The 23,597-nt window shown below is 37.8% G+C and overlaps 1 protein-coding gene and 1 long non-coding RNA gene across 4 annotated transcripts in view; one reads left to right on the forward strand and one right to left on the reverse strand.

Moving 5' to 3' along the window:
• Positions 1–329: 329 nt before the first annotated feature.
• Positions 330–10,952, reverse strand: si:dkey-79d12.5 (maternal B9.15 protein). 2 transcript variants are annotated; one of them, XM_057833736.1, is made up of 5 exons: positions 10,632–10,772; positions 5,555–5,732; positions 3,706–3,843; positions 3,300–3,624; positions 330–1,500 (listed from the first exon to the last, which is right to left on the reverse strand). In XM_057833736.1, the coding sequence occupies exons 2-5, from the start codon at positions 5,725–5,727 to the stop codon at positions 1,285–1,287; spliced, it is 852 nt and encodes a 283-aa protein (XP_057689719.1). In that variant the 5' UTR covers positions 5,728–5,732; positions 10,632–10,772; the 3' UTR covers positions 330–1,284. The 2 variants fall into 2 exon arrangements, with proteins under 2 accessions (XP_057689719.1, XP_057689718.1); XM_057833735.1 differs by having other exon boundaries at positions 339–1,500; positions 10,765–10,952.
• A 10,193-nt stretch (positions 10,953–21,145) lies between these two features.
• Positions 21,146–23,597, forward strand: part of LOC130914504 (uncharacterized) — a 34,568-nt gene continuing 32,116 nt past the window's right edge. For both annotated transcript variants that reach the window (XR_009062942.1, XR_009062943.1), the window contains exon 1: positions 21,146–21,226. This is a non-coding gene — a long non-coding RNA (uncharacterized LOC130914504). The remainder of the gene's footprint in view (positions 21,227–23,597) is intronic.

Here is a 23,597-nt window from a genome sequence, read left to right on the forward strand (position 1 = left end):
TTTCCACGAGCAAATGTTCATGAGACACAAACTAAAAACGAAAACAAATAAATAGAAATTATGTGTGCTCCACGGACGAATTTGTGGGCTTGTACCTACACATCCAACAATTCTGCTCACTATTCTGATAAGTACATCATAGTGGAATGATCTTTAAACACTGTTAATTTAGTTACAGTTGATTACACTAGCGCTGACAACACAGGAACATTTCTCCTGAAAAAGTTTGGCAAAAGCGTCAATTTGTTTTATTTTAGTGCCATTTCTATAGAAGTGTCAAAATCTGTTGAGGCATGTCAAATAAAACAAGTGTCATAAAAAGATTTGGGCAATAGGAAAAGGCCAATACCTCAAGTTGTTTGAAGTTGATTTAATACTTGAGAAACTAAGTATCAGATAGAAAACACAATCATGGAAACAAGGCCAAAACATTTTGTTGTTGCAAAGTTGCATTAAATAGCAATAAAATATTAAATAATCAAAGTAGACAACCAGTTTTCACCCTCTTATTCAAGCCGGAATGTGTAATTCTTAGGTAAAATTTACAGTGAAATAAATCCATGCTGCTTGTAAATAACTAAGAAACATCACACAGTCAATACAAAACCCAACATACGCTAAATTAGATATTAAGCACATAAAGCAGCTTCTGTTTGAAAGATATCGAAAAATTAACCTCAGAAGCCTAACATATTCTAAATGAGACACACATTTAGTCTCATAAGCAACATAAAAGTTTGTATAATCTGTACAGTTTGCAGTATCAGTGAATTGAGTCAGGACCGTGACTAAAAATTGCATTGAAAGAGGGAAAAAAAATCTTTGTTGTAGCCTATATTGGTATTATTTACAGGCAGTTAAAAAATAAAATTCTTCATAGTTCATACTATATAGATGGGTAACTACAAGACGACAAAAGACTCACAATTCAAAGAATCACATTTCACAAAGAATAACACTTAAATGTGCACAGTAGACCACTGCATAGCAGCATTTTCAGAAGAATATTAAAACAAACCAACTGAAAAAGAAAATTATCTAGCATAAAGTGAATTGCAGCAAATCCCTGAGTTCATACAAGCACCCAGTGTATGCAGATTTGATAGGTCCCCAGGAAATAAGAACTGCCATCAGCAATGCTGCTGCTGAATTGTATTGATTGACTGAATCGATCAGAATTTAAAGAGAAAGAAAATAAAGACTGTGCAAGAAATAACTTTGAAGGTGCAAGTTTAAAATGTGACTGTTGCAAAAAAACGTCTTCCAGCTCGTGTTGAGCTAAACTCAGTTGAGGGGTTCATACCCACATGGCTGCAGAGTGGTCCGGGGAATGATGAAATGTGGAGGAGGCTGCGGTATCATGTAATGCATGTACATCTGATGGGGTGGTAATGGTGTTGGCGGCGGGGCAGCAACTGTGGTGAGGAACACTGGGGCACCATTCTTGCAATGGGGCCAGACTGGTACAGGTGGGAAGTAATAGTGGAGGTTGGCCTGAACCTGAGTATTGAAAACAAGACAAGAATTATTCATCTTGTAGCAGAAATTTCTATAGAAAAGATATATAAACTTATATTTGTGTGTTCGTTCCCTGTGGACTCCGAAACGGCACTTACTGATTTTCTTGAAAATTTACACATTTGTACTATAAGCGTGTGAGTATTCTTAGATGGCTTTGATTTCTGTAGGCCACCATTTAGTGTGGAAAATTAATTCTGAACTTCAAAAATTAGCATAGAAAATCCCAGATTGTGGAGGCGACAGCGCCATCTTTTGGACAAAGGACGCGTCTTCCGATTGCAATGTTGCAGTTGATTTTCAAACTTTACGGTTTCATGTACAAATGATATGTGCTTACACTAATATATAGCATCATAAATTTCACTGCACCCAAGTCAAATAGTTTTGTTTATAAACTACATCATTTGTCAGCAGAGAATTATCTGCCCATCAAAAATGAAGACTCGAGGGTAGGGGTGTTTATCGATATGCTCCTGCCAAGAATCGAGATATCGTTTTGAAAAGGTGTCAATGTCTAAAAAAAAAAAAAATACATAAAACTGAACCAACAAGTTGCTACCAAAATTTTCCACCATAATAGTGTCTCAGTTAATTCTGAGGCTGCATCGACAGTGCTCGACGCCCAATCCATTTAGACTGGGAACGCTCGTTCATTAGAAACCAGAGCATTCACGGTCATTCTGTCCGATTTTCAGGGCATTTACAGGTCACTTGCTGTTCATTTTAGGGCATTTACAGATCATTTTCTGTTCTGTAACTCAAAATTAACAGGAAGAGACCCATAAAATACCCCAAAATCAAAAGGGAGTAACTGAAAATGAACAGGTAAATGACCTTAATTGGCCCAAAACTACCTCATTGCATGGCTTTGGCTGCCACTACCAGCCATAGACGTTCAATCCGTTTGAAGTGGGGTGGATGGCAGCGAATGAACGCTGCAAACCTCCCAGTTCAAATGGACTGGACGGCTACAAATGATATGTTCATTCCAAATCACCGCAGAAGCTTGTTTTTTTGTTTATTAGTTGTTTGTGGACTATCCAAGAATAATTTCCTGACCAATGTATCGATTATCGTTGTATCGTCACATCATCGTTATCGTGAGCTTTGTATCGCAAACCGTATCGTATCGTGAGGTACCAAGAGGTTCCCACTCCTACTCGAGGGTACACTTCTTTTTAAAAGCTGACCTTGCTTAGAATTTCAGAGGGGCGGTTTTTCCACTGTTCCATGGACAAGTCAAAACTAATGTGTGACCTGGCTAATTTTATCACGCCTTAATATGCAAGTAGATTTTCACTTCGCGCTTCCTACACACCCACTTACCAATGACTATGCAAGACTGTAATACAAACACCTGCCCACTGACACACCTACTCCCAGACGTCCAATTAGAGTGACAAGTACCAATGTAAACATTAAATATTCAAATTCAATCCAGTCATCCATTTATGAGATAGAATCCGACTGTTAGCAGAGATAGAAAAATTCTGAGAGAATTCCTGACCTTTTCATAAAGGTTATAAATTTTTTTTTTTTTTAAAACAAACAAAAAAACAGGAGCAACGAACGTCACGTATAACTTTTTTGTATGGGAAACGTTTTCGCAAGTGTGACAAGAACAGCCATGACCAAATCAGCAGCCTTATATTTTTTGAATGTCCCTCCCATGACACGGGTCTTGTTCGGATCTTTCCAAGTTTAGTATGCGGAATGTATTCTTAGCGGATATACAGTATGGAACAGTCAATCCATGTTAATAAAGAGGGAATACATACCCCGTTTCTACCGTGTTTGGTTTTTCTTGCTCTGCCTCCATGACGTTTCCGAATTCTGGGCACCATTGTAATTTCGACATTGTTGTCCTGCACAGGCTGCTCTTTCACCAGTGCCTTGTTTTCTTGCTCCCCTTCCGTCTCTCCGTCCTTTGCCTCCTCCTCTGTATCACTGCACACGGTGGAACCGCAATCAGAAGATGTAGCAGAGTGGTAGTCGGACGTGTCGTGGTTTGTCGAGTCTATGGAAGAATCTTCCTGTCCTTTCTCGTCATCTTCTTTGTCTTTGAAACAGGCTATAGAGAATGGGAAACCATTCTCTCTGGATCTGCAAAGGATGATGAAATGTTGACTCCTCACATTTTGAATTGCTCGATGACGATGTTTAAACTCTTAGACAGTGACTCACCTCACGCACACCTCCATTGGGTCAATCCACACAGTAATCTCTGGTGGAAGACAGAGATCGCTGGGTGTGAGCTCACTCTCCTCGCAGGCCTTCAGGAGCATGTCATCATTGGGTAGTCCCTCATTTATTCGAATGCATCTGAGAGAAAAAAAAAAAAAAAAAAAAGTTTGCACCGGAGATTCTTAGTTACTTTTTTGGGGTTATTTTTTCATTTCTAGTCTAACAGTGAACCTCTAAATCGTTTGCCGTTTCGTATATTGTGAAATTGAGAAGTCATGAATGTAACAAAATACTTATTTAAGAAATTGAACAAATTATGTATAATGACCGTTTCAGGCTTTTTATAACAGCTCCTCTTAGTTTGTTTTTAACTTTCATGATGAGCCAAATCAAATGCATGCTCACTCACATATAGTGTGCTTTTTCTTTTGATGGCGCAGAACAGTGAAGCGTTAAAAGCACAAAAATAGCCATAGAACTAGAAATGGAACTTATCGAAATGCAGCAGTTGAAAATGGCCCATGTTTAAGAGCTTTTCAGTACATTATTGAAAACTGTAGACACGGTGGCAAAATAACATAAGAATGAAACGTACTGCCCAATCGGCATATTGTGATGCCAGTAAGTATGGCTGCAACTAATGATTATTTTCGTAATCGATTAATCAGGAATTTAATTAAACTATTGATTAATTAGATAAATGTCACTATTTTTTTTAGACAAAATAGATGACCATTTCAGTCAAAAATATTTTATTACAGCTTCCTGACTTAACTGTAGTCTACAACTGTATTGATTATCAAATTCGTTGGCAACTAATTTATTAATCAATTTTAATCGATTTAATCAATAGTTGTTCCGCCCTATTAATATGCTTGTTTAAACAGAAAGATGTCTGAAAATTGGCAAAAATGTGAATTGTTTTCCACTGTAGAACCAGATTTTTGTCCATGTTCTACTTTGACTCAACAAAAATATAATGAAGAAATCTAATAATATTTACAACTGAGAAGTTATTTGTAAGTTATAATTTAAAGAATATAGACAAGTTTAAGGTGAAGAAGGTCCTAAACGATTAATTGGTTATCAAAATAGTTGTTGATTAATCGATTAATTGCTGCACCTCTACCAGTAAGTAATCATGCGTTCCCTCTGAATAGATAACTATGTAACAGGTAAGTAGAACGTTGTACCGTATTGGCCCGAATATAAGACAGTGTTTTTTGCATTGAAATTAGACTGAAAAAGAGGGGGTCATCTTATATTCGCGGTCTAGACGTTATACCCATTCAGGACACTAGATGGCGCCTGATATCATTGAAGAGATGTTCTGTCATGACAAATCTCAGCTACTCTCAAGTTTAACCAGTTTGCATTATTTTATTGCAATGTTTTTCCTTATTCAAATTTGTTTCAAGACTACAGTTAGACTTCACGTTGATGGTTAATAGTTATTGCAATTTTGTTGTTTCATCACAATAGATTGGTTTATTTACATTTCAAAAACCAGAAGCCATTCATTTACGAATGTGATTGCACTTTAGTCTACATATTTAAATGTTCAGATATTAAGATTTGAATGAGGCAAAATAAAATGCTTTTTCTCTCAAATATATTGTTATAATCATTTGTTTCGGATGTACTGTAATTATTTTCTGTATAAAAATTAATTTGGATTTTCAAAAAGTCTTTTTTCAAACTTGAGTCTTGAAAAAGAGGGGGTCGTCTTATAATAAGGGCCGGCTTATATTTGGGGCAATACGGTATATTTTCACGGCTATCTTTCACAAAGTATTGACAAAACAAATATGAACACAACACTGCATGCAAAGTCAGACTGCTTATTCACCTAAAAGCCTGGCCTTTGGTGGGGCACTCTGGGTACCAGTGACCATCGAATTTGGCGCATAAGAGCTGCTGAAGCTTCTCGGCAAACAACTGTGCTTTGGCTTCATCGATCTTGCCGCGTGCCACGACAAGCCGCTTCAAAAAGCCGACTCCTGCTTTTACCTCTCTTTTCATTGTGCCTGTGGAGACAAAATGAGAAATCATTTGCACTTGTCAACAATATACAAAACTGGTTTTTGAGCATGTGCTTTTACGAGCAGTCCAATGAAAGATTTGCATCCACAGAATTCTTAGTTTTGCTGCAGCAAGAACATTTATCAGCGATAAAAAATGTCCCTGCAAAATTGCCCATGAGTAGCATTTTTTTAACTAAATTAAACTAAATAGGGAAATGATCAAATTGGTAATAAAGGATTTTTATATACAATATGTATTATTGCACTTTAAAACTCAGTATTATTGCTAATAATGAGTCATCTGAAAGAGAATTGGACCTTTTACAAATACATCTGTATGCTGGCAAAAGAAGCAGAAATCAAGACTAACAGTGCAAGTATTACGACCTGCACATTGAGCTGGTTGTTTATCTTTAGATAGTGTGTCCGTGTGAGGAGAGTGCCGATGTCAGCCTGACCAGGGGAGAGGAGCACGTCAATGAAAAAAACATGAAAACAGCCAAGCCAACCCCAGATGGGCTGCCAAACTGGCTATAACAGCTGCCCATTTGACAGGTTTTACCTTGAAGTCTAAAGTTATTATACTAGCACGTCTCGAATGTTACAATGTGTGCCAAGTTTTGTAGCAAAACTACTACAAAGTTACAGGCAAAGTCAAATGTTTCTAAAAGCATTATTGCATCATATGAAAAAGATGTCTTGTTAATCTAACAAGATTTCATCATATTCAGTCTTTAGTCTGCAGTTGCTTGTTTTCAAACTAGTCTGTTCAGCAAATGTTATGATTGTAACATCTTTTAATACACAAATGGAAGAAGCCTTCAAATTCCCTCTTTCAACTGTAAATTTAAAGTTTAAAGCTGATATAGGGATGGGCACTGAAGATGTATTTGGAATTAGCTGAAGGTTGTACCCTTTTTGTTTTGTGTTGCGTTTGGTGCTTGATTATATCAGTGGCTGTTCTGAATGCATTATAGATTCATAAATAAACCTGAGAATAGCTTGAGACTAAATTTTGATTCAAATCACAACTAAATGAGGATAAGAGGTTGAATGGTCAAACCGCACATGCACAAAGAAAGCTTTGCTCCTGCGGTTTTATTAGTCTGAAAGGGGCTTAAGGCACAAGCGTCTTTTACTCTATCCGCGATGAAGGTTTTTTTCTCCACCAAACTAAGCAAGACACACAGCTGTTTATTTTACCACTTACTTTGACCAACAATTTGTCTGACAGTAATATTTATGCTATTTCTCTTCCTGGCTTCTCAAGTTGTAGATAAATGCAACCTTGTACTTGGCTTTATCCTCAAGTTGTGTTTATGGAACTGAAAGTAGATAACATGTGGCTGACTAAGCATTTTAGAGAGTCTGGAAAGAGTACAAGCTCAAAGCAGGTTAAATTTGTTTGCATCATTTATGTAATGTATTTGCTAGCTAAATGCTACATAGGGAAGTGACACACTAACACAGTAATAAGGGAAAAGGACATGATTTGTCAAACTCAAGGTATATATGGAGTACCTTAAAAGTGTAAGTCAAAGAAAATCCCTGTACATACATAGGGAGAACATGCAAATTTCCACATGGGAAGGCAGTGACCCTCAAAGCCCTGAACTTCCAGAAATGTAGACGTCACTTGACCAGAGGCTTCATAAGCCTAAAACTAATCAAATATCACAAGTTCACAACCACTTCTACTCATGGTTTAGAAGATTGATAATTTTAAAGAAAAGAATAGTTAGTTACAATTAGGGGTGTGACAAAATAGCAAAATGGTGATATATTGTGATACTTTGTATCCCAAAAGGTTATAGATATGCTCCTGCCAAGAATCGAGATAACGTTTTAAAAAGGTGTCAATGTCGAAAAAATAAATAAATAAAAAGGAACCAACAAGTTGCTACCAAAATCTTCCACCATAATAGTTTCTCAGTTAACTCTACGGCTGCATTGACTGTGCACGACGCCCAATCCATTTAGACTGGGAACGTTCGTTCATTCGAAACCAGAGCATTCACAGTCATTGTGTCCGATTTTCAGGGCATTTACAGGTCACTTGCGGTTCATTTTAGGGCATTTACAGGTCATTTCCTCTTGAGTTTGAGTCACTGCCTATTCATTTGGGTGATTCCCAGGTCACTTCCTGTTCTGTAACTCAACAGGAAGTGACACATAAAATACCCCAAAATCAACAGGAAGTAACTGAACATCAACAGGTAAATGACCTTAAATGGGCCAAAATTACCTCATTGCCGGTCAATGGCCGCCACTGATGGCCATAGACGTTCAATCCGTTCGAAGTGGGAGGAATGGCAGCTGCCACCCTCCCAGTTCAAATGGACTGGACGTCTACTAGTGATGTAATCATTCCAATTCAAAGCAGAAGCTTGTTTTTCTGATTATTAGTTGTTTGTAGAATATCCTAGAATGATTTTCTGACCAGTGTATCGATAATCGTTGTATCACCATATCGTCAGATCATCGTTATCGTGAGCTTTGTATCGCAAATCAAATCGTATCGTGAGGTACCAAGAGGTTCCCACTCCTAGTTACAATGGTAATTTGACATTTTGGCCAAGATTTAATTTATCAGGCTTCTTTCTTATTTTAACACTTTCAATGAAACCGCAAAATCATCCAGTAATGGCACCTAATTGCAAATGAATATTGTGTTTATATTCTATTTATTGTAGTTTGGACACACCTTCGTATCTGTGTGTTTCATTTATTTCCACGACTATTTACATTGTATTCTCACTGAAGGTAATAAAACTATAACAGAACACGTGTGGGACTATGTTCTTAGCAAAAAAAGGTGAAATAACAAAAAACATGTATAATATTATAGTATCTTCAAAGTAGGCACCCTTTACTCTGATTACTTTTTTGGCACTCTTGCCATTATCTTAACGAGTTTCAAGAGGGAGTCACCTAAAATGGTTTTAGACTTCACAGGTATGCCTTTTTAGGTTTCATTAGTGGAATTTATTGCTTTATCAATATGGTTGGGACCTTCATTTGTGTTGCATTAAATGAGGAGTATCCAAACTTTTGGCCTGTACTGTATATGCGCTTCAAACAACACTCATTGGATGGCACGTCAGTTATGGGGCTCGCTTTTCACATTTATCCGAGATGTGCATAATTTTTCGCCATCACATTAGATGTCTGCTAAATATACACAAGTAGCAGCAGAACCTCTCTGTTATAACATCTAACTGGTGTGCCTCCATGTCAATGACAGCCAACGATTAGCTTCCAATGGTCATGTCTACTAAATTTACATGAGTAGCAGCAGGTCCTCTCTGTTATAACATCTAACTGGCGTGTCCTCCATGTCAATGGCAGCCAACGATTAGCTTCTAATGGTCATTTGTAAGGGATGATTTAATTCACCCAGTGTTTTTTTTTGTTTTCATCAACTATGACGATAACGAAAATATTTTGTTAACGAACAATTTTTTCATGACAATGTCGAGATAAAAATGTGTCTTTGGAGACTAAAACAAAACGAGATGGATGTCAATTTTCGTCTGACGAGACGAGAACGAAATGAATATTCGCCATAGTTTCCATCATAAGTTAGCAATGTATGACGTTTTCTTATTGTATGTGTAGTTAGCACGCACCGTAGAAGTGTTAGGTCGTTTGTGCTGCGCCGCCTCGCTACCCCACACACACACGCTTACTCACCGGTCAGGCTCCTTTTGTGAAACACGCGTTAGGTGCTGCTTGGTAAGTTTTGTTTTATCTTGGTTAGATATCCTATTTTGCTTTAGCCTTTTTAGGTTTGTGCAGAGTCATCATCACACACTAAATGCAACTTGTAGCGTTAGCATTAGCATGTAGCGTGGTAAGTGTCATCTTAAATTCTTGGAAATCTTTTAACATAAAGTTTGTAGCATTCAGGTGAGTTTAATTAATTGAAAATAACTGTTTTCCTGCTGGGTGTGCATTATCATCTCAAAGATAGGTGATATATTGGAACTAACTTTTTTCAATTTACAGACGAAAACATTTTTAGGAATTTTCCACTAAAACTAGACGAACTCTGTCTGAGGTTTCAATAATTTAAACTAGACGAAGACGAACACATGTTGAAATGACTAAAATATGACTAAGACTAACAGTTAGATTAATCTAAAAGACTAACACGACAATTAAAAGGGCTGCCAAAACAACACTGAATTCACCGAAAGCTAAAGTTGAAAGAGAATACTTGCATTGTTTTATATGGGCATTTTTAAGCAAGTTACGGTAACTTGTTTTGTGGACCACTAAGCATTTTAATAATGTCACCCAAAATATTTTTTATCCAATGAGTGGTTGGCCCCAAAATGCTTCATGGACTGGGATGAACCAAAATTCACGTTACCAAGAAGTGGCCTACTACTTACTCCCTATATCAAAGGTCCTGCAGATAACATTAACACGATGAACTTCCCCTTTTTTTTAAGAAAAGAAACGGCTTAACATTTTTTCTAACGGTCGTAAATTATTAATCAGGCCGTTTAACTTTAGCATCATTTCAAATAACCAAAATAGAGTTCCCAGTTTGAGATTGGACATTAAATGACTGAGATTTAGGATTGGATAAATCCCAACAAACTAGTTTTGGCATCCGTGTCCCACGAGGTCGACACGACAAAAACGCAGCAAAACATTGCACGTGTAGATTGCCACGAGAAGCAGGATTAACGCCATGAACACATCAGTTCTCAGTGATGCGATGTAAAACGAAAGGCATTTGTGAGTGCGGAAAACCCCATCGGTGGAAACTCGAATTCAACAGAACAAAATTGATACGTGACAACTGCTAAATAAATCCACCAAAACTTTGTTGAACTTTGCAAAAACAAAGCAAACAGTCATAGTTAATGAGTGGATAGTAGGAATACTCACGGTAAACCTCGAAGATGCGACCGATTATAGTGATGTGAACTCGGACAGTAAGCCGTTACTCATGAACAAGAAGCATCTGTTCAACTCAATCGCACATTAAAGCCATCAAAGAGAACCTGTAACGTCAACTCACTGTAAAGTAGTATCGTGCCGCTTCAAGTGCTTATCCAGTCGACGTGTGTTCTCGTGGTCCTGGGATGCCTCTCTGTGCTGCTGCGTGGAGTTATTGTTCTCGGCACATGTTGCTTCCTTGTTCTTTCGGGTCTCGGTTGGTGCTGTAAGCGACACGCAACATTACCGTCGGTTGTGACTCACTTCCTGTAACCGACAGTCATGAGCGCAAGTTTGGCGCGACTGGCCACGCCTCCGCCACACCATATAGGGGCAAACAGGTACCCTCATTCCTCAATATTAAAGAATGTATTTAAAGTGCATACAACAGGATTAAAAAAGTCTAAAATAGGATTACTGTATGAATTAGAATCATTTTTTGAGACGATTCGACTATATACCACAATTTGACAAAGCACAGATCATACCTGTCAACTCGAGGCCGTTGGCAATCTTAAAAATAGTGACGTATGCCCTTACAAATAGTGACTAATCTTACAACGTCGTATAAAGCGTGCAATATGAAACAAAAATACAACTCAAATTTTTGAAGAATATGAATTTATTGGTAATATTGTAACATATAAACTGGTGCAATCAAAGAACAATATCTTCAGCTACATCATGATTACGAAAATGTAACAGGGACTTTTGTTATAATTGTATGTAGCACTTTTGGCAATTTCTATCATGTCTTTTGATGGCTGCACTTCAGCTCGCAATTCAGTTTTACTTGAAGGTAGTTTGTTAATGAGTGTGTCCAATTATAAATTAAAAAGGTCAATTGATAAAATTAACTTACCGATGCAATCTTTGAGTCAAGGGAACATTTCTTTTGCTAATTCTGAGAAGTGATCAGCAATAGTTGCGGGCAAATTGTGTTTGGCACCAAATTGGAAGAATAAAATCTCCGCTGTCGTCACTTTTCATTCTGCAGACTTCATCTTTATGACCAGTGTTGTTGATCTTACTTTCAAAAAGTAATTAATTACAGTTACAAATGACTTCTCCCAAAAAGTTATTGAGTTAGTAACTCAGTTACCTGAATGTAAGAGTAATTAGTTACTTGGCAAAGTAACTGGTGTTACCTTTCATGGTTTTTTTTGCTTTGTTTGTTTTTTTTTTCAAAAAAAAAAAAAAAAAAAAACTATAGTAAGCTTTGCTATGTTTGGAAGTCATTTAATGTTGTGAATCAACTGCTAAAAGTTTTTAAAAGTACTTATTAATTTAAAATTTTTGCTCTCCTATATGAGAATCGGGACGTCTAGAATTTTTTTTAAAAAAAATCTTAAAACTTGACAACATTTTGGCTCTGGAGCGTCCGACTGTCATTTCCTCAAAGCTCAATGCGTCTTTTTTTGTTCGACTACACCTCCCCCTGACTTCTAAAGTCTCCTTCCTAATCCCATTTCCCGCTTTTCTCTTTGCTCCATCTGCAAGATGATCATAACCAAATACAACCTTGAACTGAATTACAATACACGGATGAATTTCATGGCAGTAATCTAATTTAAAATTTACTTAGTTTAGCTAGGAAGGTTCACTACAACAGAGCCTTTCTGAGAGGTATACTGCCTCAAAATGGCGGCTGTTTACCAACGGCGCTGAGTCTGTCATTTCGCATGTAGTTCTATATGCATGCGATATCTAGGCGTAGATTGTAGGCTGTGGGCTATAGTCAGGAAATATTGGAGCCACCTAGCCTAGCATCGCGTTTGCTACAGCGTCACAACAAATACTCTTCTCTCTCCGTGTCTCTGACTTTTCTCGCGTCATTCAGCCAACGTAACAAATAGTAATGCACAATGCACAATGTCTCGTTGCTGAAACAGTGACAAAATGCGAACGGAGAAAAAAACGTAATGCACGAAAAATGTACAGATTTTGAATGTATGGCTTACACATTTAAAAATCAGTGCTCACTTGTACAAATTACGCCGAAACCGTACAACTTGACAGGTATGTCAGATGATGAGAAAATAGTTTTTTAATCTGCCGTTTAGCCACGCCTAGTATTATAGGGCTCTAGCATCCCCAACAGGAGGATGACGTCGGCAGGGTGAAGGTTTCATCTGATTTAGAATTCAGCCCATTGAGGGGGAATTATTCAGAACGAGGAAAATGCGACAAAGAGAGCAGCAAAATGTCATTGTTTCAATCGCTCTACTCCAATATTTTTACAGGATATTCTTTTTATTCAAGTATTTTCCCCAATTGCTAAATAAATGGTTTGGTCATGACATATAACAATCTTGTCCTAAATGGAATATGAAGTAGTAAAAATGCATTTATTCAGTAAGACATGGCAAAATTACTCCATAATGGTCAAAACTGTCAACTTCACCTTTACTGTCGCACCTCCCGAACGATATTCTATGCCACCGTAGTTAGTCCGGCTTTTGTCATTTGCCTGCCCCGGCTTCGGAGAATGTAAACAAACAAAGAGGCGTGACAGCTAACCGACATGCTAATCCGAACCGAGTGACGTGTCAAAGTCTTATTTTCACTTTTCGAATCGGAGAATCACACAAAACTAGCCCGGATTATGTCACACGGCGGCGGGATTGTCGATTGTCTTCACCAAACGGCAACCTGACCGGCAGCGAGCAAGTTAGAGTGTGTCGTTCCCCTGCTGCAGGCAGAGGGCTGGTTTGCGGGTAAGCAGCTGGACAATGACCACCGGACAAACCAGCCGATGTCGGAGGAACGCGTAGCTGCCACATGGTCAACACGAATATGGCGTAAAATAATGCTTTACTACACGGCTAAGACGTAAACAGCCAGAGAGTCATACGAGAGCGGCGTGCAGTTGTTGTGCAGCTAACATGGCCATGATGAAACGTAAGTAAATAGTCCTTTATTTAAAGAAAGTTTGTAGTGTTTACTTTGTAATCGCTGTATTCGCGGCCATTTTTATACTATAAAGTGCCCAAGTCAGGTCCTGGAGAGCCCCTATCCAGCAGTTTTTTATGTCTCACTCCTTTAACACACCTGAATCAAAAGATCAGCTCATCAGCAAGCTTTGCAGGAGCCTGATAACGATCCTCATTATTTGGTTCAGGTGTGTTGGAGGAGGGACCACATGGAAAACAAGCTGGATAGGGGCTCTCGAGGACCGGACTTGGGCACCCCTGCTATAGAGTAATGCTCTATTGTGAGATGCTGACCCGGGTGACGCCACATTTGCATTAGTCCTAAACCCGAGACTGAAGCCGGAAGTCATTCATTTTCATGGCGCGGGATTCAAAAATTGAATATATAAAATAATTGCTTCCACACACATCCAAGTGGTCAATTTCATTCATGGAGCATAAAACACAGCGTGAAACATGAAATAAACATGCTTTTCAGTGTCATACGCACTTTAACGTAAAGTGTGGCATTTACTCTCGCTAGACGTGTTACTCTATTCTTCATAGTTGATATTCTGGTGATTCGTTGGTTTGCCAGTCAAGTGAGTTAATAACACCGTTCGAACATGGAACAATTGGGGACAGCGTGCTCAAGTTTCATGAACAAAATTGGTGCACCTGGTACACGGGAATAAACAGAGCTAGCCCCTAAGCTATTTGCTGCCCCAGGGAAATAGCCCCTGTCAAACACAGAATTTATTTTTTTCGAAGTGTAATATTGTGGATAAAAATATAAACGATAGCCAATATTTCTCAGAAGTACATGCAAAGTAGCTTCTGTCAGACATTTTTTAAATGCCAGTATTATTTTAGCAAATGAAATGCGAGCAACTGAGATTGTCCCACCTACTCGTCGCGCTTTGGCTAATGGCCTGTACGCGCGTTAATGGACTGATGAAGTGAAGTAGGCTCCATCTGAGTCTCAGACTGAGAAAGACGAAACACAAAGACAAATAATACAGCTGTAAAACTTTAAAGACTATTTGTTCTTTGCTCGTTTATACCTGTTTTGAATGTATCAGCATTTACGTGCTATACACGCATGGCATGAATGACATCACGTTTGTCACACAATGTCTGCGCTCGGAAGCTGTGCCTTTTTCTGTGTTTGAATATTATTTTCCCTCTAATCATAGTTCTAAAAAATTCGTGATTGCATATTTAGATTCTTTGAGCAAACATCTGTCACATGTATTCTGGGTCAGTTTTTTGACATCCATTCGAAAAAAAATTTTTTTCCTTGTTAAACCAATCTTATTAACTGAAAAACTTTCAAATGTAAACACAAGTTCAGAGCTCCTGATCATGTCTGACAAAACAAAGCCCTCATTTTAACTTTGGAAACATTTTGCTACTTTTTGTTTGACTTCACTGATAAGTTCCAATTCGTGCGACTTCTGGGTTGTGCAACTTTAAAGGTCTCATAGGCTCAAAGCTATGTTTTCTAGATTATGTTATTCGTCATGTTCAGTAACACTTTTGACTCCTTATTACATTAAACTCTTTTTGTGCAACTATGGTTTAAAATTGTATTTTTTTCCCAGGGCTTTATCATGATATAACTGACGTGCCTTGTAGGTCCCCTTTACAACCCTGTTGCTCTTTAGACTGCAGACATCCAGCCACAACAACGTGAGTCAGTTTGTTGAAGGCTGATAATGTGTTCATAAATCCCCATTTTTATGACAGCATCACAGACTGACAGATTACTGCTATTTAACCTTTTCATGCATGAGTTTTTTTTTTTCCTAATTATCTTATTATTCATATAGGACAGGGTTCTCAAAGCTGTGGCCTAGGGGTCAATTGCAGCACACGGGGCAATATTTTTGGCCCCCCTCTTGTAGTATTAAGTGTTGCCTAGATGTGTTTTGCAATGGCTGATAAAAAACTATGAAAAGGAATATCACTTTATATTCTTTTTCGTCTTTTTTCATTATTATTTTGAGATTTATTCTTATTATATTTTTTTTCTTCATTATTATTCTATGATTTATTCTTATTATTATTGTATTATATATGTGATAGGTGGTTTTTGACTACGTTGTATGTATGGTTTGAAATAATATTGATGTAACAGTGCAAAAAGCTTTAATGTAATAGTGCAAATATCTCATTTGCAGTATCCAGAATATACAGCACTGAGATTAAGACAGATTTGTATAAAATAGATTTGATTTGCACTTTAAATCAACAGTGTTCCTTCTAATCCATTTGATATTATTGTTGCATAATTAGTCATCATATACTACATACAATACATGATTTTTGGCTTGGGGAGCTAGAAAGTTTCTCATCCCACCAGTTTTAGGCTGTGATGTATTTCACTGTGTCCCCACTAGAGTGCAGCCTTGTGTCTTGTCACAATCTTCATTTGTATTAAGACTATATTTATTTACAAGGACAGTGCATATTAACATTACAACTCATTGTAAAATGTGCCAGAATTAGCAAAAAGGCTACTTTTCATCTGTAGTCCTAGGCCAGATGTACATGGCGGAAAACACTCAGGTGGCTTGAAGTTCCGCTCTGAGACCCCCAATTTGGCCAAATTTCAAAATTGTCCCACATGCATCACATACATCATTGGAAAGTTAAAAAACTAAATTTTTGTGGGGTAAGAAAAAAAATTTTCAGCATTTTCTGACACCTGGAAAGTAGTTCAAATCAGGTGAGTTAAAAATAGACATTTTTGAGTTTTTCACTTTAAAAAAAGGTTTTGAACAGCCATCCTGGTGCATAATACATAACAAACACTTTAAAGAATATTTCTTAAAGTTGATTTGCCCACTCATTGTCATTTCATAGGCGTTGGGTGAAATTACACATTGACTTGTATGAAAAAGAGATGTAACCGTTACCTCAGGGCCATGCAATGCTTCTCTGACAGACTCAACCATGTCCTTGGCATTGCGGAGGTTTTTCTTGAGTCCATGGCTCTTCTGAGGGCCTGGAAGACGAATTGTAATCTGTGCAAAAAACTTAGTGGTTAAATTCAAATACCATATTTATTGTATCTGTTATTTATTCAGAAAGTTATTTGTGTTATTTAAAATTACTTAAAAGGCTTTCTAGTTTAAAAACGTGTAAGTGGATCCATTTCAACGCTTCTGCAGTTATTTCTGCTAACCGTTATTATTAGTGCATGCCTGTTGAACTCTTGATACTGCCAAAAAAAAGCTGTGTCGTAAAAGACATAGAGTGTTGTTATGGTAATAGACCAACAATATGCATTATGCGCAATTTTTGGGGTGTGAGAGTCATTTTTCAAGTGTCCCAGATCCCGCAAAACGTTAAAAAAAAAAATTTTTTTTTAAAAAGCGCATCTATCAAGGTTTCGTTGGCCATGGTTTGTGTATATCCTTCCGCTGAAACACCATTATAGCACACATATAAGTACACCTGCCCCTCTGCTATTGGATGCGTTGTTCACGTCAGTGCGATGGCACTCAGGCTCTATTTTGGGCCCCGCCTCTCGGTGCAAATTCCTTCAAACTCACTGTTCCGCCAAAAACGGCCGCCCAGCACTCACTTTTGTCGAGAAGTCCTCTCCCATATACCCAATGAATGGGTTGCCACTGAACCCTTCACACAAGGCTGCCGCTAGTTTGAAACGGCCTTTAGCGGCAAGGAATACATGTTGTCTTCAGTCCCTTCAGGGCCATAATAAATATGGGTTTAAGGGGGAAACAATGATTCCAATATAGCAATTTATTCTGTGTTATGAGCATTTCTGGTGTTTTAATAGTCGTTTCGATGACGTTTTATTTTAATCAGAATCGCATCATGTACCAAACCACCAGCCCAGCAGTTCTCAAACTGAAATGCGAGAGGCTCTTCCTGTTAATAAATATCACTCATTGCATTACAGAGTCTTTAAGCAAGTGCTTATTTTTCCACTAAGTGTAACAGGTCGTTAGGTTCATTTATCAGCCTATTTATTTGTGCATTTTCCAAGCTGTGCATAATCTTGTTCAATTGATTTCCCGCTGTTGGTATGGCATTTGTGCTGCTCAAACACATTGTGCTGTGATCAAGGAACAATCAAACTGGGACATGTGTGACTTCGACACATTTTTTAACAAATAGACATGAGTGTTTTCCATTCAAACAAGCAGCTGTGTTGAACATGTGTGGAGCCATCAGTGTGAGCCACACACGCAAGCCACATGCGGCCTGCTTTGACTTTAAAAACATATTGATTTCTGCCTTTCACAGGGAGCTTAATGCCATCGATCGGTCAGGCCATTTCAAGATCAGTGTAAGCATTCCTTGCCTTAAGTCACATGCCGTATTTTTTCCCTCAGGTAATGACCGACCTTGAGCCTGGGACCTGTTTGTCCGCCTGCAGAAGTGTGTCTTTGTTGCATTCAGTCCCTCCCGTTTGGTCCCATATTGTGGTCAACATGTCAGTATCTTCCCAACAAAAGGTATGAACAAATGAGGCTAACACCTCTTTCACTTGACCTTTGGCATCATCTTTCCACTGTCTCCTCCACTTCTCACTGTGGATCGATACCTATTTGTATTTGTTGTGTATAAAACCTTTGCTATAAACTTGCAGACACACCACAGAAGATCTTGGCCTTTATAGGGCACTCATTTGACTCATTGGATTCTATTGAATGCACTAGATCAGTGATCCTCAACCACCGGGTCGGGGACTGGTACCGGTCCATGGCGCCTTTACTACCGGGCTGCAGAGAAATATAATAATTTGTTAACGACAGCAATCTGGCCTGTGCCTCTAGTCAAGACACATTAATATGCCTGTCTACTCTAATGAGTAAGCCGAGTAGAGATTTGTGTACGTCGCCCTCTAGAGGTTTGGCACCATTACTAGGGTGTTTGCACACCTATAGCAGCCAAGCATCAGTCAATGTGAACAGTACCGTTAGCTGCTGTTGGCTGTGTACTGCGGGCGACGATGAGAGGCGATATATACTGTATATATACAGTATATACAGTATATTGTATTTATTCAGATTTAACAGCATTGTAAAGAGATACATAAAGGAAATGTTTTCCCTTGTTTTCCCCAAAGTATAATAAAAAAAAAAACAGATATGCATATATATATTTTTTATAAATGGTTTTTAAGCACTGCAAATTTAATAATTATAATATATATAAGATAATAGATAGAAAATAATGATTTATATATATATAATATATATATATACAATTCATATATATATATATATATATATATATATATATATATATATATATATATATATATATATATATATATCTTAACATTTTTAAATAAAATACTGTATTTATTTTTTTAATTGAAAAAAAAATCTGCGATGGACTGGGGGCGCGAAGTTTGAAGCGCCAAGTAGCGAGAGATCACTGTATTGCAAGAGATTCACAAATTTAAATTTGAGACTGATTAGAAACAAGAGTTAAGCAACTCTACACTTTTAAAGATGATTTAAAGAATATTTACCATCAGATTTTCCCAAATAACTTACACTGAGCAAGAAATTGACTGTTTTTTCCCCACACGTTCCGCTATGTACCTTTAATGCCCCAAAAAGCACTTCAGTTATCAACGCAAAATTGAAGCTCAACTAAAATTTTATGGAAATGAAATGCTCTACAGTGGTACCAGTGTTATCTTTTCGACGTAAAATTTGACTTGCCATTTGTTTCTACATCCATCGATATGCTCGAAATACGCCAATTTATGACAGCGCCGCAGTTTCTTTATTTCCCCACTAGACTGACCCACGGCGGATTTTTTTGTGAAAGAAATCAACATGGGTTCCAAGAAGGTCCCATAGGTGAAAATGCAGGTGGTAAAAAAAGGAAAAAGGTGACGCTTACCATTGACATGAAGATGGAAATGATAGAAAAATATGAGCGCGGAGTTCATGCCCGTAAACTTGCTCGACATACGGCCGTAGAATGTCTACGATCTCAACGGACCTCCTCCGACCTCCATTCACCAGTCTTTATAAATTAAGGTGACAATTATGATTATTGTAACATCGCCGAAGAAATTTCCAGCTTCGTCAAGGTTTTAATAATTTACTTCTGAACTTTTGCAACACAACACGCCTACTGTCCGCCATAGCTGATGCCAACAACGGAACAATAAAAGAGAAAGTATAATATCCACTGCACCTATCTCACTGTCACGTCAGCCATGTGGTGCATTCAGGTACAGTACCCAAAACACATGTGCCTGATTTGAACCCGATTCGTTACATTATTACAAGAATTATTATTATTAGTAGTAGTATTATATCGTTATTCCGATTTTTATTTATAATTTATTCGTTATGCTGTGTGTAATTGCCATTTGCAATAATAGCAGCAGTATTTATTAAGAATTGAGTTTTTGGGCTGCAGTACAAATTAATGGAATTATAATGTATTCTTATGGGAAAATCCCACTCGGCAAACAACCATTTCGACTTACAAACAAAGTTCTGGAACTAATTAAATTTGTTGTAAGGTACCACTGTATTTTGATTTACACATAAGATAAAAGCATACTATAGGCTACTGGTTAAATGATTTTTTTTTAAGTCTACATAAATTGTGTTCTCAAGTTAAACTTTTTTTTCTTTCTTTTTTTTTTTTTTTTTTTAAACATAAGCACGTTTCCAAGTTTTCCACATTATCACTTAATGTGGAGGTTCTCAGATGTATATCCAATGTAAAGATATTTTCTCAGCAGATAAACTGGCTTTAAATCAACCCCAAGATCATTTTAAATCAGCAAGCAGACATTTTCTCACTCGATGGAATGTAGCTGGTGGCTTTTTAATTGCCTATATTTCATCTCCACCCAGTTTTGGTCGCATCAAAACACAAAATATATTACAGATCTTCTCCACTTCAAAGTGGCTTGGGAATAGAGGAAAATAAACATTCAAAGAGTAAAACATTGTGCACACAAGAAATAAATCACATCTTGTCAGATAAAGCTAGTGTGAAGACCAATCTACATGCTGATGGCGCCAACCTAAGACTATTTCACCTAGTCACCAGATGTAGCATGTGCTGCTTGTGTGTTGAGTGACTTTTGACAAGAGAATTAACCTTCATTTAATTCCCGATACAGATACACTCCTTAACGGCTTATTTCCGCATCAGTAAATGTATACAGAACACATAGGCCTACATAATATATACTTGCATATAGGTCACTCCGGCATATAGGTCGCACCCATAGTTTGTGGTTTATAAAAATGAGGTATTTTAGGTTTTGGGGCAAATGTTTGGCCCAATTAGTAAGAATTTACATACACATTAACAACTAAGTACACAACACATACAATGCCAATGCCAAACAATGCCAAATATAATTTTCTAGTTTTTGTCTTAACTGTCTTAACTTTCCTAACTCGTCGAAGCCCTCAAATTCTTTATCATCATCACTATCACGAACTTTCATTTTTCTCAACTCATCTCCTTTTTGCGCGCTCCTAGAGCACCCTCTTGGGGTCCATTGGCGTCATTGTTTGTTGTGAGAGCCAAGATGGTTCATGTCATACACAGTTGCATCTTCGGCCGTAGTTTGTTCTTTATTTCTTCCTTGGACAAGTTTTGTTCGTAAGTAATGTTCGTCTAAAGTACAATGCATGTTTTCGTCGTGTTGCGAGATGTCGTGTTATCTATATTAGACATTTGTGGATTATTTTGAGCATAACTTGTCTGGATCGTTAGCGTATGCAGCTAATGCTAAGTTGTATGTTTTTTTTTCAGTTTTACGATGGTAAAAATTGGGCAATGATCAGAGCGAGGAAAGCATATCGGGCGTGTAGGTCGAATTTCAGTGAAATTCAAATTTCAGTAACAAAATTGCGAAGTATACACTCATATATATGGTGTTATGTTTTACAACAATCCTCAAATATGTACAGGATTTCATGAAGCTGTGGTGGTGGTGGGCTGCATCCGAGTCGGACAGCGTTCCGCGCGAAATTGCTTCATATCATGACAAATAAGATTTTTTTTTTTTTACAACAACATTTATTTTATTCCAAGAAGAACCATAACAAAGACCTATTTGCAAAGTTTGCATCCTGCCAGCACTTTTTTGTCCTGGATTTTTAAAAAACAATTTGAGGGCTCTTTCATAAGGGAAATCAGCAAACGGTGATCACATTTATAGTCAATATGAGGCATGCTTCCAGTTCCCCTGCAGCCGGGTTCCTCAGGTCTGTCTTCACCTGCACAAGAATTATTAAAACAAAACAAAAAAAAAGTTCCTCAGGTCGGTCTTCACTTACACGAGTTGAAAAAAGAAGAAAAAAGATCTAAGAAATGAAGACATTAGGGGTGTGACAATATATCGAAATTGTGATTTATCATGATACTTTGTATTCCAAAAGGTTATGGGTATACTCCAGCCACGAATCGATACAGTTGTGGTCAAAAGTTTACATACACTTGTGAAGAACATAATGTCATGGCTCTCTTGAGTTTCCAGTTATTTTTACAACTCTGATTTTTCTCCGATAGAGTGATTGGAACAGATACTTCTTTGTCACAAAAAACATTCATGAAGTTTGGTTCTTTTATGACTTTATTATGAGTTAACAGAAAAAGTGATCAAATCTGCTGGGTCAAAAATATACATGCATGGATCTGAAAAAGCAAATCATTGACTTGAACAAGTCAGGAAAGTCACTTGGAGCCATTTCAAAGCAGCTGCAGGTCCCAAGAGCAACAGTGCAAACAATTGTTTGTAAGTATAAAGTGCATGGCACTGATTTGTCACTGCCACGATCAGGAAGAAAACGCAAGCTATCACCTGCTGCTGAGAGAAAATTGGTCAGGAGGGTGAAGATTCAACTGAGAATCACCAAAAAGCAGATCTGCCAAGAATTAGAAGCTGCTGGAACACAGGTATCAGTGTCCACAGTCAAGCGTGTTTTGCATCTCCATGGACTGAGAGGCTACCGTGCAAGAAGGAAGCCCTTGCTCCAAAAGCGGCATACATGGACAAAGATAAGACCTTCTGGAGGAAAGTTCTGTGGTCAGACGAAACAAAAATCGAGCTGTTTGGCAACAATGCCCAGCAATATGTTTGGAGGAGAAAAGGTGAGGCCTTTAACCCCAAGTACACCGTGCCTACCGTCAAGCACGGTGGTGGTAGTATTATGCTGTGGGGCTGTTTTGCTGCCAATGGAACTGGTGATTTACAGAGAGTAAATGGGATAATGAAGAAGGAGGATTACCTTCAAATTCTTCAAGATAACCTAACGTCATCAGCCCGAAGATTGGGTCTTGGGCGCAGTTAGGTGTTCCAACAGGACAATGACCCCAAACACACATCAAAAGTGGTAATGGAATGGCTAAATCTGGCTAGAATTCAGGTTTTCGAATGGCCTTCTCAAAGTCCTGACTTAAACCCCATTGAGAACTTGTGGACAATGCTGAAGAAACAAGTCCATGTCAGAAAGCCATCAAATTTAACTGAACTGCACCAATTCTGTCAAGAGGAGTGGTCAAAGATTCAACCAGAAGTTTGCTAGAAGCTTGTGGATGGCTACCAAAAGCGCCTAATTTAAGTGAAAATGGCCAAGGGACATGTTACCAAATGTATATTTTTGACCCAGCAGATTTGATCACTTTTTTCTGTTCACCCATAATAAAGTCATAAAAGAACCAAACTTCATGAATATGAATGTTTTTTGTGACAAAGAAGTATCTGTTCCAATCACTCTATCAGAGAAAAATCTGAGTTGTAGAAATAACTGGAAACTCAAGAGAGCCATGACATTATATTCTTCACAAGTGTATGTAAACTTTTGACCACAACTGTATATCGTTGGGGCGCTTACAGCTTGACCACCATTGGCGCCCAATTCGTTTGAAGTGGGAGTGATCTCAGCTCAAACAGACTGGACATCTACTCGTGATAAACTCATTCCAATTCACAGCAGGAAGATGAAAATAGCTTGTTTTTCTGTTTATT

This window comes from Corythoichthys intestinalis, chromosome 4, assembly GCF_030265065.1.
Source record: "Corythoichthys intestinalis isolate RoL2023-P3 chromosome 4, ASM3026506v1, whole genome shotgun sequence".
Classification (NCBI taxonomy): domain Eukaryota; kingdom Metazoa; phylum Chordata; class Actinopteri; order Syngnathiformes; family Syngnathidae; genus Corythoichthys; species Corythoichthys intestinalis.

Excerpts from the sequence above, each read along its gene's own strand:
- si:dkey-79d12.5 (XM_057833736.1), bottom strand. The coding sequence starts at position 5,727 with ATGAAAAGAGAGGTAAAAGCAGGAGTCGGCTTTTTGAAGCGGCTTGTC. Across the intron at positions 3,625-3,705 it reads CCAATGGAGGTGTGCGTGAG|ATCCAGAGAGAATGGTTTCC; the intron begins GTGAGTCACTGT and ends CATCCTTTGCAG. Across the intron at positions 1,501-3,299 it reads CCAAACACGGTAGAAACGGG|GTTCAGGCCAACCTCCACTA; the intron begins GTATGTATTCCC and ends TTCAATACTCAG.